At 43.6% G+C, this 14966-nt stretch overlaps 7 protein-coding genes across 7 annotated transcripts; 2 read left to right on the forward strand and 5 right to left on the reverse strand.

The window, feature by feature from the left end:
- Positions 1-175: 175 nt before the first annotated feature.
- O0I10_004350 (pantoate-beta-alanine ligase) lies at positions 176-1257 on the reverse strand (the record flags this gene model as incomplete). Its single annotated transcript, XM_058484409.1, has 3 exons — positions 176-609; positions 663-1019; positions 1110-1257. 3 exons carry the CDS (start codon positions 1255-1257, stop codon positions 176-178), a joined length of 939 nt encoding a protein of 312 aa, XP_058344670.1.
- A 2403-nt stretch (positions 1258-3660) lies between these two features.
- Positions 3661-4344, reverse strand: O0I10_004351 (uncharacterized protein; the record flags this gene model as incomplete). The annotated part of the gene is made up of 1 exon (XM_058484410.1): positions 3661-4344. The coding sequence occupies one exon, from the start codon at positions 4342-4344 to the stop codon at positions 3661-3663; it is 684 nt and encodes a 227-aa protein (XP_058344671.1).
- Positions 4345-5394: 1050 nt separating this feature from the next.
- On the reverse strand, positions 5395-7406 carry O0I10_004352 (uncharacterized protein; the record flags this gene model as incomplete). The annotated part of the gene is made up of 7 exons (XM_058484411.1): positions 5395-5801; positions 5880-5988; positions 6044-6366; positions 6436-6595; positions 6698-6859; positions 6926-7000; positions 7251-7406. The coding sequence occupies 7 exons, from the start codon at positions 7404-7406 to the stop codon at positions 5395-5397; spliced, it is 1392 nt and encodes a 463-aa protein (XP_058344672.1).
- An 862-nt stretch (positions 7407-8268) lies between these two features.
- On the reverse strand, positions 8269-8610 carry O0I10_004353 (uncharacterized protein; the record flags this gene model as incomplete). The annotated part of the gene is made up of 2 exons (XM_058484412.1): positions 8269-8437; positions 8507-8610. The coding sequence occupies 2 exons, from the start codon at positions 8608-8610 to the stop codon at positions 8269-8271; spliced, it is 273 nt and encodes a 90-aa protein (XP_058344673.1).
- Positions 8611-9530: 920 nt separating this feature from the next.
- O0I10_004354 (uncharacterized protein) lies at positions 9531-10083 on the forward strand (the record flags this gene model as incomplete). The annotated part of the gene is made up of 3 exons (XM_058484413.1): positions 9531-9698; positions 9754-9903; positions 9961-10083. The coding sequence occupies 3 exons, from the start codon at positions 9531-9533 to the stop codon at positions 10081-10083; spliced, it is 441 nt and encodes a 146-aa protein (XP_058344674.1).
- Positions 10084-10139: 56 nt separating this feature from the next.
- On the reverse strand, positions 10140-11081 carry O0I10_004355 (uncharacterized protein; the record flags this gene model as incomplete). The annotated part of the gene is made up of 1 exon (XM_058484414.1): positions 10140-11081. The coding sequence occupies one exon, from the start codon at positions 11079-11081 to the stop codon at positions 10140-10142; it is 942 nt and encodes a 313-aa protein (XP_058344675.1).
- A 2654-nt stretch (positions 11082-13735) lies between these two features.
- On the forward strand, positions 13736-14459 carry O0I10_004356 (uncharacterized protein; the record flags this gene model as incomplete). The annotated part of the gene is made up of 2 exons (XM_058484415.1): positions 13736-14075; positions 14137-14459. 2 exons carry the CDS (start codon positions 13736-13738, stop codon positions 14457-14459), a joined length of 663 nt encoding a protein of 220 aa, XP_058344676.1.
- Positions 14460-14966: the final 507 nt, after the last annotated feature.

Raw genomic sequence — 14966 nt, forward strand, 5'->3', positions numbered from 1 at the left:
TTTTTTTTATTCCAATACCTCTTTTCATTATGGATGTGTTCCTTCTGCTATTATCTGTAAAAGAAAAATGACCAAAAAAATGTTCGCTTTAATGATTGTGTTCAAGAGTTGATATGACTATGGATGGTGGTAAATATGACAGAAAGATGAATGAGTATTTTTGGGGGGATGCTTTTTAAAAGTCTACGTCAATGATGAGGTTGTCAATGAGTCGAGTCTTGCCGACAAAAACAGCGCCACTAATGATGCAGCCATTATTGATATCACCAGTGATTTCGCTCAAGTCGTCAGGAGCATTGATGCTAATGTAATCGAGTTTCATTTCCCAATCTTCGCCGCTATCAGCAACTTGTTGTGCCGCCTTGTTGATGTAATCGGTTGCTGCTGCTACAATTGTGGGTGCGTGCTTGGTGGTATTGTTATACATGTTTTGCATGAGCATCAATGCGCGGTACAAGACAAGGGCATGTTGTCGTTGAGAAGGTGATAGGTAAACGTTTCTTGAAGACATGGCCAAACCATCTTGCTCACGCACAGTAGGACACACGTTCATCTTGATACCAAAGTGGAGGTCACGGATCATGCGACGAAGCACCATGCATTGTTGAACTGACAACATTATATAAGTAAAAGCGAGAAGGGTCATGAAAATAAGTACTTACCATCCTTTTGTCCAAAATAAACATGATCAGGTTGAACAATATTGAGGAACTTGGTCACAACGGTAGCAACACCACGGAAAAAGTGAGGACGAGTGATGCCTTCAAGTTGATGTGATAAGCCTTTGACTTCGACAAATGCACCCTTTTGTTTGTTGACATCCAACTCGATACCACCAGGATACATTTCTGCTACTTGAGGAACCAATACAGCTGCTTGAGGAGCCGTGATAGCCAGCTTGTCCAAATCGCTTTGCAACGTACGTGGATAGGATGATAGGTCTTCAGTGGGTGCAAATTGAGCAGGGTTGACAAAGATTGTAAGGGCTACTTGATCACATTGTTGCTTGGCAGCAGTAACTATACATATCATATGGATGAGTTATCCTATCCTTGCACGCCCAACAGCGAGTGGGACCCGAGTTGCTCTGTTTTAAAGGAGGTACTTACCGAGTGCAAGGTGACCTTGGTGAAGTGCCCCCATAGTAGGGACATAGCCCAACGACTGCCCATTCAATAAGATTTGACGACGCCATGCACGGAAATCAGCAATCTTGTCAAACAGTCGAATTCCAGGAGGGACTCTGATGGATGCCATGTTGAAAAGAAAAGGGCAAAAGTATGTTTAGTGTACTACAGGCCCGTGCGGAACAAATGCTAATGAATACACACACACACACACTTCCACAGTCCTGGTTCTCTTGATGATCACATCTCAAATCCCAGCTCAAGTGCACCATCCGTTTTCAATCACGTGATTCTTAGTCGCCATTATGTATATCAACTCGCAACATGGTCCATTGACAAAAGCAACTCAAAGACAGGTCTCTTTACCTTTATGAGTAAAAGAGGGATCACAAGGATAAAATATGCCGTGTCGAATAGCTTCCTTATCCATGCCTCTCATCGCCACCACCAATGTTACAACAATGCCATTCTATTACGCATATTGCAATAACGACGCATAGACCATCACCAAATACAAAATAGCAAGTGAAGGTGTATACCACAACGACCACGCCAATACACAAGGAGGATGTCACTACCAACATTCACACACATAGCCTATCCATCACCCTCATCTTTACCCCACATCCATATAGCATCATCACACAAGTGTCATAAAAACGTATATAAGACATGTTGTAGTTGTAGCTGGTAACACGATCAAAATACATAGTTGTATCTCGTTCCTAACACAACCCTCGTTGGTTCCGCTTCAACTCGTTCAGACGTGGTTGGTCTACCCAAACCGCACTTTATTTTCTTCATATAATAAAAAACAACTTTTTTCTCTATAATCTTCTTTAGATCTTCTCAACGAAGCGATATGTGAACAGCAGACATCTTGTTATTAAGGGGAGGAAAACCAATTCCATAAGGAAGACCAATAAGGGCGGGACTCAACCACATCATCACTCGTATCAGCTCCACCAACGGCAAGGATTGATTCTCAACTTCATCATCACTCGCTGCTTGTATCAGAGTCATATTCATACTCCGCGACAAGCTGAGAGCCAAACTCCTCGCTGTCCTCCATCAATGAGTACGCCTGCTCCAAGGTACGTTGCGTACCGAAACGCTGGCATTGCAACGAATCGTTCCTAAACAGTCGAAGCGCCGCCTCGTTCAACAGGACTTGTTGTATGTATTGCACCACTGCTGCTATCATCATTTGCCGCCCATGATGCATCATCCATCCCCTTGCTGTAAGCAACAGTGTATCTCTTGAAGTTCTTGCGAATCTGCGTGGGTGTTCCGGTAGGTGGCGATGCATTATCCAAGGCCAAAGGAAGGTGTAATCACAATTGGCACGCACCTCACGCTTGACGTCAGCCCAATATCTTTCGATCCAATTGCACTCACAATGAAACTTTGAGTATAAATCAAACATAAGCCTGTGATTCAATAAAGTTTCATGGTGTCCAGAACGCTGGTAACGGAAATCTTCTTGGCTGGCAAGACAATGGCGAGCACAGCAAGTGAGAGTGGGGATATCGGCACCACAATCGAGTCTCCATTTCTTGCCTTGTCTTTCGGGTGAGGGATCCTTGTCGTGCCATAGACCTCGTTCTTGCAAAATCTTCTTGATGCCTTCTTCTTCCTTCTTGATAATAAGGACCTCTCAAAGATGGTGTGGTGCATGATGATGGGATGTGGCTTCTTGTATTGAGGACCATGCACGTGCCGATAGTATTCCACAAGATCACACTGGTTGGGGCAATCATGTACATGCGTCATGATTCATAGTCATGGGTCTAAGTAAAGGCGTGTATCAATAATTATGGAAGAGGGGCGGTGGATCAATCAATCAACCACATCTCTTACCAAAAGGAGTTCAGCTCCGAAAGATTTGTTCTTTGCGTTTCTTTCGTCTTGTTTTCTTGCCTAGCGACCCACCTCATCTCAAACGCAATGAGGAAAAGGGTCAAGGTGGAGGAGACAATGATGGTATCATAAACGCAATGTGGCCAATTGATGAGTGCACTTAGCCAAATCCGACTATATTGTTGTGCATTGCACGCGTATGCATGGGTGGGTCCTTGGCAACACGGGTGATGCTGGGGTTGCCATGACTACCTGGGTTGACGAAAAACACACGAGTGACTGAGAAGGACTAAAACACACTGATGGCCCACACACACATAAAACCTTTGATGATGGGATGAGCAAAAGGAGTAATAAAGCAGCGTGTTAATTGGTAAAAGAAAAGAAAAATGGAAAACAAAAGAATACAAATGCGATGGTTGTGCGGGGGGGAATGGATGGAACAAAAAAGAAAGAAGGCAATATGATACAGATCTGTCCGACTAGTGAGTTGAGGAGAGAAAAAGAGGTGTGAAAGGGAGGTGATGGAATAGGGAAATAATAATAATCGCTATAGAGAGGATATCAAAGAGGATGACAGATGGGATGCTGGTTGATGATGATGATAATATGTATAGGAGAATTTGTTGGCTTGTGGGATCAATAAAGAGGTTGTTGGTTATATTGGAAACCTTCATGTTGAAGCTGTTGATGGTGATGCTGGTGGTGGATCTGATGGTGATTCTGTGATTGGTACTGTTGGCATAGATGATGATGACGCTGCTGCTGTTCTTGAGCTTTCGTCGACACGTTGCTGAATGTATGAAATGATCCGTAAACGTATTATCTCGGCTATTCGAATTTGCTCCATGACCTCTGTACGAAATGATACCACTCGTTCCCTTCGTATGTCTGGTGAACGTTGCATCTTTTCCAGGACCATCAATAGGACTCTACATAGCCTTGAGAAGCGATTGAATGTGTCATCAAGATAGCGGTTGACCTTGGCCACAAAGTCTTTTGAACAGAGGCGAGGATCGTCCAGCGATGACGCCGCGGAAAAGCCGTTGAATGGAGAGACCTTGAGAGCAGGGCAGATGGATTCACTGAAGCGTTCAAGCTCTTTGACGATATTCTTGGCTTGGTATAAACAGCGAGTGAATTCAATGGATGTGCGGTCTGATTCCATGAGCGTAGAAGCTGTTGTTGAGCGAGCAAGAGGATCATGCCGTATAGGTGGTGGTCTTCGAAGAGGTTGTCGCATGGCGCCATGAGAACTACTACTACTACTGCTGGTGGCTGTGATGACCGGGCAATTTATGGAATTGGACATTGAAGAAGTGGTGTTGTTGGTGGCCTGTTTCGCATCAGGTTGCATATTTTTATATGGACGTTTCGCGAAGCTGAAAGATCATTGACGAAGTTGTGCCAAAAGGACACACCCACCCTTTTCGGAACTCTTTACTCAGACCAACATGGTTCATGTGCTGTTTCCTTCTAGCAACGTCTACAGGTCATGTTTCTCTCATCCCTCCCCCATTCTCTTTGTCTCTTTCTCCCTCCATCATATTCTTTTATCATCATTGATGTCTTTGTCATCAGATTAAAGCATACGCTTTTTAGTATCACTTTATAAATTTCAAAGGAGTGCTCTCTGGAATAGAATGATCCATGGATTTCTAATTGGATCTCTTAATTCAACAACCTATACATCCGCTCCCGCCTGTGTTTTTTCCATATCCACTCAATAAACCACCCCCTCCAACCCCACCATCCTTGGCATTACTCGTTTAGATCCTTCAATTCTTGTTTTTGATTACCTTGTTCTTCTTCTTCGAATACCATCGATCTTGAGCCTTCCTTCTTGAATATTCCCAGCAGCTTGGAACACACGGCCATATTTGAAACAATGAACTTTTTAAACCACTTTTATAATTCCTTCGACAATGATCCATGATCAAGCCATCATTGCATGATAATGTACCTAATCGCCATGTTTCAACAATGAAGCAATGAATTGAAGGGAAACTTGGGTTGTGTGATTCATGCATTTGCCTGTTGCGAACAATGATAGGCGTAATTCCATATTTACTTGTGTCGGGCAACACAAGGGCTTGGTCTTGTGCATTGTGATTGGTCAAGTCCAGAAATAGAAATTGCATATCTAGTAACCAATGCTTGCTTGTTGGCCTTTTTTGGTTATGACATTATTGTACTTGTCCGCTCCACAGCCATGCATGTCGTAATTCCCTTTGGTCTTTGAATGCGGTTGAGCAAGTCATTATGGCATGGATCATGCCGAATGGCTCATGATATCAAAGAACCGCTTATGGTGATGATGGTGTCATCATCATTACAAAAATAGGAGTGGGCCATCCAAGAGTACAAAGAAAAACAGTTGGGAAGGGGTCATTTATTTACGAGTATATTACATGAGTTTTGACAAACTTTCAGCTCTTGCACGACTTGCCACCCATTTGATAGGTGTTGTCCAGTGTGAGCCTGACAAACGGAAACTGGAATGATTGGATTGCTGCTGTGGCTGTTGATCATCCTTCTTTGGTGGGATCGTCTTTTTACATGTTTCAGCTGCTGCTGTATTGGTGGTGGTGGTGGTGGTGGTAGTGGATTCCACAGCTGTGCTTGTGGTAGATGTAGATGTATCACGTACAGCTTTTGGCTGTTGTTGGGGTTGTCCATCGTCATCGTCGTCATCATCGATATTGAGGACGTCCACCAAATCTTGGTTCTCCACAATTTTGCGAAGGATCTTATTCATGTACAATGATAAAGCCTTGTTGGATTCTTGCAATAGGCGATTATCCTCTGACAATTCTAACCAAAAGGTTGAGCACGGGCCGTGGTTGGTGGGCGATAATGCGTATGCATGTGCGTAAGCTGGTGAATACTTACTTTTGACTGCGCCTGCATGTTGGCAAGTGCATCCTCCATCTCCGCCTTGCTGTTGCACTTTGTTCAGCTCGGCTGCAAGAGAAGATGTGGCAGTGGATAGTTCCGATTTCTATCAACACAAAGCATTAAATCATGCATTGTGGGGTATCATCCATGTTATTTACCTTGACAGGGAATTCACCAGCAATGGTCTTTTCATGCAAAAGCATTTGATAGCTCTCATTATCTTCCATAAGTGAGGCATTGACTTGTTGTAAGCTGGCAAGTTCTTGTTCCAACCCATCCACACGCTGTGCTTGGGCCTCAGCTGTTGTCATGGCCTCGTGAAGTACCATCTTTTGTTGCTCAAGCTCAGCTTTGAAATCGGCAATCAGCTTATCTTGAACCCGTATCTTGGCATCTCGTGCTGATACACCATCGATGGTGGGTGTTGTTGCACGCTCTTCCATGAGTGGGCTCATGCCTATGCTGGGACCTCGCATGATCGCTATATACACACAATGTCAATCATCAAGAACCTGGAATGTAAATCTTAAGCATGATGATCGTTACTTACATGGCTCGGATCGTGACCAAATGTTGGATGCCGTTGCACTACGAGCACGTCGTGGATGGCCGTTGTTATGCCGACCTTGTGTTGCATAGCGTTTGATTTCGCTGGTCAAATCCGCTTCACGTTGTTGCCATAGCAATCGATCGCTTTCATAATTCTGCAGCTAGGTACATAGACAATAAAGAAAAAAGACCGTGTGAATACATAGATCGGCTCCAATCCCCTTGTACCGGCATCTACAATCACACACACCACCCCCTTGTACCTCGTTCTCTAGTCGTTTTTCCAAGTCCTTGTTACGCTTTTTCAAAAGCTGGTTATCCTTTTGTGCCTGAACAAGGTCTTGTTCTTGTGCATAAATTTGAGATTCCATGCGCTCTTGCGCTTTTCGATACGTGTTATTGTCCTGCACAACCGCCAATAGCTTCTACATAGGTTCATGATGATGGATTAGTTACATGATGCAATGATGAAAATTGGTCAAAATGTATACCTTTCGTAAATGATCGGCTTCTTTGCAGAGCGTACGATATTGCTCCTTGGTATCTTCCATTTGCTGTCTGTGTTCCTAAGGAAGGTTAAGGAAAAAGAGCAATCAATAAGCGACTTGTAATATTTTCCAATGATTGCTCGAGTAGTCTCCATCTCCTTTTTTATACGTCATGGTGGGATAACCACATATTTAGAAAGAAATATATGCGGTTGCTCGAGCAATAGCTCCAATTTAAGAGCAGGTCGAGCTAAGCAAGGAGGAGGAGACAGCGAGAAAAAGAGCAGCGTATTGCAGCAGGGAGAAGATGACTGAATGAAATACTTGCATATATTATCGTCTCGTGATGAAGCTGAGGTAGCTGTACTTGAAGGATTTGAATAAGGTCTGACACATCCACTGAGAGCGTCTTTGAACAAGTACTGGTAGTACTGCTGCTGTTGGTGTTGGGGCTCGTTGTAGTTGTCGTTGTGGCTGTAGCCATTGTCAAAAGTGTAGGAGTCGAGGTGTGCGTGTGTGTATCAAGAAGAAAGCAAATGGGAGAGTAGATGTTTCTTTATATACGGGGATGAATGGGATAGTGACCGAAAAGAGCCAGGAGAAAAACGACACAGCAAGAAAAGGGGTCCCCGAGCTTGATGATTCGAGGTCAGAGTTAGGGAGAAGAAAGAGTAGAAGAATGAAAGATGGAGAGAAGGCGTGGACTATAAGTAACAAAGTACACATTATTCACTTGCTTGTTTTAAACAAAAGGTACCCGCATTGCATTGCATTTCCATTATTATTGCACTTTTGTGAACCAAGCGGGAAACGCCCGAGCTTAAAAATGGCCATCATCTCATCATCCAAACATTCCGTAAAGTGCTCTCACAAGAAAAATGTATCATCCACTCATGTCCCATCATCATCATCATCCCAATAATAGTCTCCTCCTCTTACGCTCTATTATCCCATCCTCCTATTGTTCCATCACAACACCATCAAAGGCAGAAGAAGAAAGAGAGAGAAGAGCGTCTATGTGAATCAGCAGCATTTGTGTTGTTGATCACCTGCTACCGACTTGGCGCATGGTTACGTATGACAATGACAGCCCCAAGCCCTCATTATGATGCGCCTTTGCCGCTGAAACCATATATTCTGCATCATCTCGAGGCACACAACAGATTTTGATTGACGACGAACGTAACACATCGTTCACATTTGCTTGTTTTGGTGGGTGATTTTTGATGCAAGAGAGTATTCTAAATACAGTTCTACAATCGATCGCTTTACAAAAGGGGGGGTTGTGGGTCGTATATCATAAGGCTGTTGTTGTTTGGGATTGCTAGGATATTGTCGTAATGCTCTTATTTGGGCATGTTGGCTTGACCCATCTGCTGCATCTTTTCGCCCACTTTTTGATACGAATCGAAAAACTTGGCAACACAACGGTCGATACACACAGCTTCACTTTGCGTCAAGTCGTTGGCATTGTATTCCTTGGAAATGCACTTTGAATGGCAAGAATCGACAATACTGAAAGGCGTCGCGTTTGTGTCAGGGTGTTGTTGTTGCTATTGATGGTCACTAATCTCACTCTCTTACCGGTTGAACAAATCAGTGACCATGTCAAGTTCTTGTTCTGCCATGGCAATGTTTTGAGGATTGACGGTCTGTTGACCTTGCATACCACCACCGAAGAAAGACATTGTGTGTTTGGGTTGTGTAATAAAAGACAAGTGCAAGTGGAGTCTTTTGACAGCTTTTGTTTTTGGTACCCAAAATCTCTGGTGGCACGTCACGAAGCATCACCCAGTCATTCCTCCACATCCCAAAATCCACTTTTGATTGACCACTCTTCAAGCCTTTATTGACTACATCCATGACGACGGGGTTGCTCTATGATACCATGTTGGCATGGAAATGCGTTGCTTGGCAACCAGAAAGGACAACAATAATGAAGGATGGATCGGGATAGACACGGCAAACGCCCAATAGTAGTACCACACGACTCACCGGCATTGTCACCACCAACAGCAACACGAGCATGCGTTCGATCTAGAACCCCATTGAGGCACGCGGATATTTTAAATCGGCCCGAAGAGAAGGATGACAGCATGCAAGCGATACTGGGTACATCACGGGACGCCATCCGATCTCCTTATTCCTATGCTCTCATACGTAAAAGCACATAGAACTCAGTAGCATCATTCTCATAATTAAACCTTGGTTCATTCATCTTTCTTGACCATGAATACCCAATGATGAAGAATATGAACCCACAATCATCCCTTAGCCACGCTTTTGCATACTGCGTCCTTTTGTTCAGAATTCAATCATGCTCATTTTTGGCATTTGTATGTTGCTCTATCTTCGATCCCATGTTCAGGTGCTGGAGGAGGATCTTCGTTTTGCTTAATGAAATTGCCAACAAGCATACTACATTCATGATCTTGATTGCGTTGTAAGGAAAATGTCATTGATCTTACACATGAAAGCATGTTCGTCTAATGACAATATGTATGGTGGGGATCCAACATTGTTGTACGCTACATACACTGGCTGGCATTCAAGGCATTGATGAGGAGGAATACATGATGGCGTTACACACCTTGAAAAGCCGCGATTCATGTCTTTCATTCCCTTTGCTGTTCTCTCAGGCGTGTTTGCCTCTCTTTCCTCTGTATTTGCCAAACTCTTTTCAGACCAACGCACAGAACAATACCATGATGCTATTGTACACTTTATTACCAACCAAGGACTTCTCGATGCACTTCCCTTGACCATCGATACCAATGTACGCGATCTATGCTATTGACAACCATACCACCATCACCAACTCATCGATCTAGGTTTCGCTCTTGATATTACGAGGTGTCTGCTTCGGGCTCATCTTTGTATGTAACTCACTCATGTGGACATTATTCACCAAAGCACTCAACGCTGCACCATCGTCAGTACAAACGACTACCGTCAACGGTGCTGTCAACTTTAGCGTCTCGGTAAGTCTCTATGCATGCACATGTTGTGGATGTTGTCTTTCTAATTATGGTATATAGGCTTTATTGGGATATTTGATATTCGATGAACCTCTTGCACTTGGATGGTGGATTGGAGCGAGTATGATCTTGTCAGGAACCATTCTTTTATCGCGATCAGACAACAAGGTGAAGAGCGATTAGGATCAATGTATATTCCCCCCTGTTTTATTATCATCATCCAAAATACACTTCCACGTTTATTGAGCGAGAAACTTGAGGATGGCATCAGCCAAGTGTGTTCCTGCGTCAAGAGGTACCATATGTCCAGCATGATCAATCATTTTGAATCGGCTACCAATCTTGTGGTCTTCGTTCAATTGTTGCCAAGCATGCATCACCTTCACCGTATGTTCATCTTGCGAGCCCGTGACAAGGAGTAATGGTAGTTTGAGTGGATTGGCGTCAAAATGAGGTGGTATGGAATCCTTTGGAGCACAAGGAGGAGGAGGAGGACGAGGAAGGGCATCAGCACAACTACGCAAGGATTGGAATAACGTGATGTCGTTGATGAGATCCATAGCACGAGCGGTTTCCTTGCGACCATTTTCTTCAACAGCTGATAAGATGATGGCTTCCCTTGCAGCTTTCATAGCATCTGGATCCATTGAAGATATACCACGATAGACATCCATCCATGGAATACGCGGCCAAATCATATTCACTGATGGACATGCAATGGCAATCACACCTTCAATATCGTATCCCAATTGAAGCCATCTCGCTTTCTTCTGATGGGCACACACTTGTGCAAGCATACCACCCATTGAAAGTCCTCCAACAAATACACGCGTCCGAACAGAGTTTGTGGCACCATCGAATTTGTCCTTGAGCCATTGAAGCACAACATCCAAATCATTCGCCATGGATTCAAAGCTGACATGCATATCATCATCATCATCATCATCATCATCACCCTTTACTTGAGATTCGCCATGTCCTCTTAAATCGAGCGTCAAAACAGCATAGCCAGCGTGGATCAGCCTTGGGACAATCGAGCCGAAATGATAGTGATCGCCACCTGCACCATGCAACAAGATCACGAGTGATGAATCCTTTTCCAAAGAACCGGCAAAAAACACATGAAGAGGAAGCTTTTCGCCACTGGAGTCTTTAATGACGGGAATGATATGGCTATTCATGGTCTTTGAACGTTGCGAATGCTCTCATTGCTGCCATTTCATCACTTTTATCAAAAACGGCCTCTTTGTTCGATGTTTTTGGTAATGGCACCCTCTTTGTACACCATCTGAGTATAAAGGCCTGATACACAATGAAAACTCATAGACTTGGGCACCATGAAATTCCAGCTATGAAGGCTCTACTACTACTACCAACACTCACCTTGCAACATCATCATCAGCGGACGAATCCGAATAATCATTCAAACAACGATCAGCAGCAGCAGCATCACTCTTCCACACAACGAAGACGCCACAAACAACCATCAACAAACGTTTTCTTTCACGATGAGAAAAGCACACCCTGCATGTTGACACTACAAACAAATGATGATCCATGCATTTGTATTTGCAATCCCGCCCTTGATTTGGCAACTACTACTGTAGAACCATCCTTTTACCATGAATAAAAGTGACCATATGAAAAGTGTCGTTGTGCTATATTTTGGCTGGTGATCGGTCACGATACTATAGGATCTCTATACACTGTAACCGGTTTTTTCTCCCGTAAAATGAATGGCCGTCAAGCACTCGGCATGTGAAAGACCATTCGATTTCTACACGCTGACAATTGTCTCCTGCATGAATACATTTGCATATTTTTACACGCTACATGGAAACCCAGAACCAATACATACACGCCATGCAATGGAATGCATGTTGCTGCGTATAGGCGACAAAACATACGGCTGCTGTAGTAACAGTACTGCATTTGCTAGACCCAATGTATACATAGGGTCATTTGATCTCCAGCTTTTTTTATCAATGCACAACACGAAACCAGGTGTAGGATGCAATTTTTAGGTTTCGATGAGAGAGGAGAGGGTTGGTTAAGGAAAAGCATGTGTAACTTGCATGTGAATTGAATTAGTCGCGTTGTGTGTTCTCTCCTCTACATATAGCACGCACACACACACAAATCGGCTAATGCAACTTGTCAATCAATGAACGTTATTATTATACCGACAACTCTCTTTTCGTTTTACCGCGTATATACTTCTAACGTGACCTTACTGGATCTTGTGTATGGTGATCATGCAAGTAAGGGGGTCTAGATATGACAATAGGGCGGTAAATGACGGCGCTCCCCAAAATGATCGTGTTGACCCGGTTACTACAAGTAATTCAGGTAAGCAGCAGGAGCTTCTTTTTCGTTGAAAGCGGGGAAAGGGGTGGGGGAGGATGATTGAGTGATAAATCAAGCACGATCATAGACCTCCTTTACGAGACGACATTTCTTTTGCAGAAGCGTATATGCAATCAATATCTTTTTTTCTTTCTCAATGCGTGTACTCTGATCCACGAGTATTAGGAGCATCAAAAACATAGCAGGGGCACTCAACTGTCACACACACGCTTGCATCCATCTACTGTATCGATTTTCTCTCATTTCTTACTTGCAACATCTTATCTCCTTGCTGTTGTTTTAGACGTGATCAAAAAGTAGACCCCGCCAATCTTCGATCCACTAGGTGCCAACCCCTTGATGATGCCTGTAACCAATCTACTACATACATGCACACGCACGCACTTATACTTGCATCTCACCACCATCGTCATGTATCATTGATGATGCAGCACGTTCATGATCTATAAACATCCATCTGCGGGTAATGCACATGCACGAATCAACATTAAATGAGAAAGCAAAAGCGAGAGAGAGAGAGAGAGAGAGAGCCAGGATCCTTCCACCGAAATCGACATGTTAGTATTGTTTCATATACATTGCAGAAGAGTAATAATAATATCAAAGGCAATTTATCGAAACAAGGTAGGTCACAATGTAGTATGCGTGATGATGCGTCGTCAATTTTCGTTCATGTGGTCTTGTATTGGCACGTTTTCTTGTCCATAGTGCCTAATTGGCAGCAGCAGCAAGCATTCGGTAATGTACGAAAAAGGCGTCCAAGGAGGATTTGGATGAGGAGATACAGGCGCAAAAAGCAATTGAAGGGAGGAAAAAAAAGTACAAGGGAGTATAGATGTCAACGGCCAGTTTGGATGGTGTTTTCCTATTCTGATTACTGCCCGACGTATGATCCATCGCGTTCAACAACCAAGATCTCCTTAAAAGCAAGTTTTACCTCATCAACGAGAAAAAAGTGCAACCTTGTAAACGCTTCAACTACACTTGTATTCATCTTGCCAACAATCTATCATGTCGATAATCCGCCAAATAAAGCACCCAAACAAATCAGCAAAGGGAAGCACATTTGTGTTTGTTTCTTGGGTAGTCGTGTCAAAAAGATACCTCACCCCATACACAGCAGGAGGAGATGTTAAATTCTGGATCAAGAAAGGGATAAAGAGGAGGGAAAAGACTCTTGTTTCCGAGAGCGAGAAAGATTGAAAGGAGGAATAAACATCTTTTACTGTATAGCATGGTAAGGAGATGATGCGCAATCAAAGTATAGGCTGGAATCACTATGATCCTATCCCAACTTTGTCGTTTACCCCTTCCATCCCCCACCCCCTGGATGCTACTTTTTGTTCCATTTTTCGTGGATGCTCTCTCCTCCTTGGGGTATGCGATAGATTTGTATATAAATACCATCCCTCATGTGTCATTTCTTTTTCATTCCATCCTCTGTTCTAACTTTTAATACTCACACATTATGAAATTCACTACTGCCATTATCTCTGCTGCCCTTGTCGCACTTGCTTCAGCTCAAGGAGCCCAACCCGCTGCTGGTGGTGCTCAACCTGCTGCCGGTGGTGGTGGAGGTGGTGCCATTGTTTCCATCACTTCACCCTTGACTGGTACCGTTTATAAGGCTGGCACTAAGGCTCGCATTACTTGGATCAACCCCAAGGTCGATACCATTCCCAAGATTGCTCTTGCTCGTGGTCCATCCACTGCTCTTCAACCCGTTGCCCAAATCGCTCAAAATGTGAATGCTGCCACTGGTAGCTATGAATGGGACATCCCTCAAGATTGTGAAAACGGCAAAGATTGTAAGTTTTTATCAATGTTTTTTCATTACCAAATGCTTACATTTCATTCTCTTTTTAAAAGATGCCTTTGAGATTGGTGAATCTCCCAACCTTGCCTTTGCTGGTCCCTTCACTCTTGAAGGTTGCTCTGGTGGTGGTTTCTCTTCTTCTGGTGCCGCTGCTTCGGGTGCCAGTGGTTCATCACCTGCTGCTCCTGCTGGTAGCAGTGGTAGCAGCCCTGCTGCCAGTGGTTCCTCTTCAGGTGCCACTCCAGCTTCGTCTTCCTCTTCTCACTCTGGTTCATCCTCATCGCCTGCCTCTGCAGAAGGTGCCGCTGGTCAAGTTAATCCCGGTGCTGCTGTTGCCATTTTGGGTGGTTTGGCTGCTGTTTACCAGCTTTTCTAATTATCCCCTTTCTCAATCTCTCTTTACATACAACAACAACAACACAATGTTATACCTTTTCCTCCCCACCTTCATACATTTGAAGGTGTAGCATATTGTACTTAGTGAGTCTCGTCGCATTTCTTTCCTCTTTTTTCACACACACTCCCTATCCTCGATCGATTCTCTCTTTCTCTCTTCCGTTCATCCACAACGTTATAATCCTAGTACACCAATAACGAATAAAGAATCAAAAGAGAAGATAACTTGAGGATGATATTGATGACAGCATCTAGAAAACGTACACCATCAACAATGTCGATCATTGTTTGTTTGGTTAAATCCTACTTTACATGTGTAACAAAATGTACATGTACACATCTATTTCTCAAATCACACCCCTGGATGGTTTCTTACTGTGAGATCCATCATCACAACCCCCCTTTTTCTACATGTAGCGTCTCCTTTTTTTCTCTCTTTATCAATATGGGAGGAAGTAAAGGGTGGCCTTATAAAGGGTATGGGCAT

This window comes from Lichtheimia ornata (genome assembly GCF_029851405.1).
Source record: "Lichtheimia ornata isolate CBS 291.66 chromosome Unknown scaffold00016, whole genome shotgun sequence".
NCBI lineage: Eukaryota > Fungi > Mucoromycota > Mucoromycetes > Mucorales > Lichtheimiaceae > Lichtheimia > Lichtheimia ornata.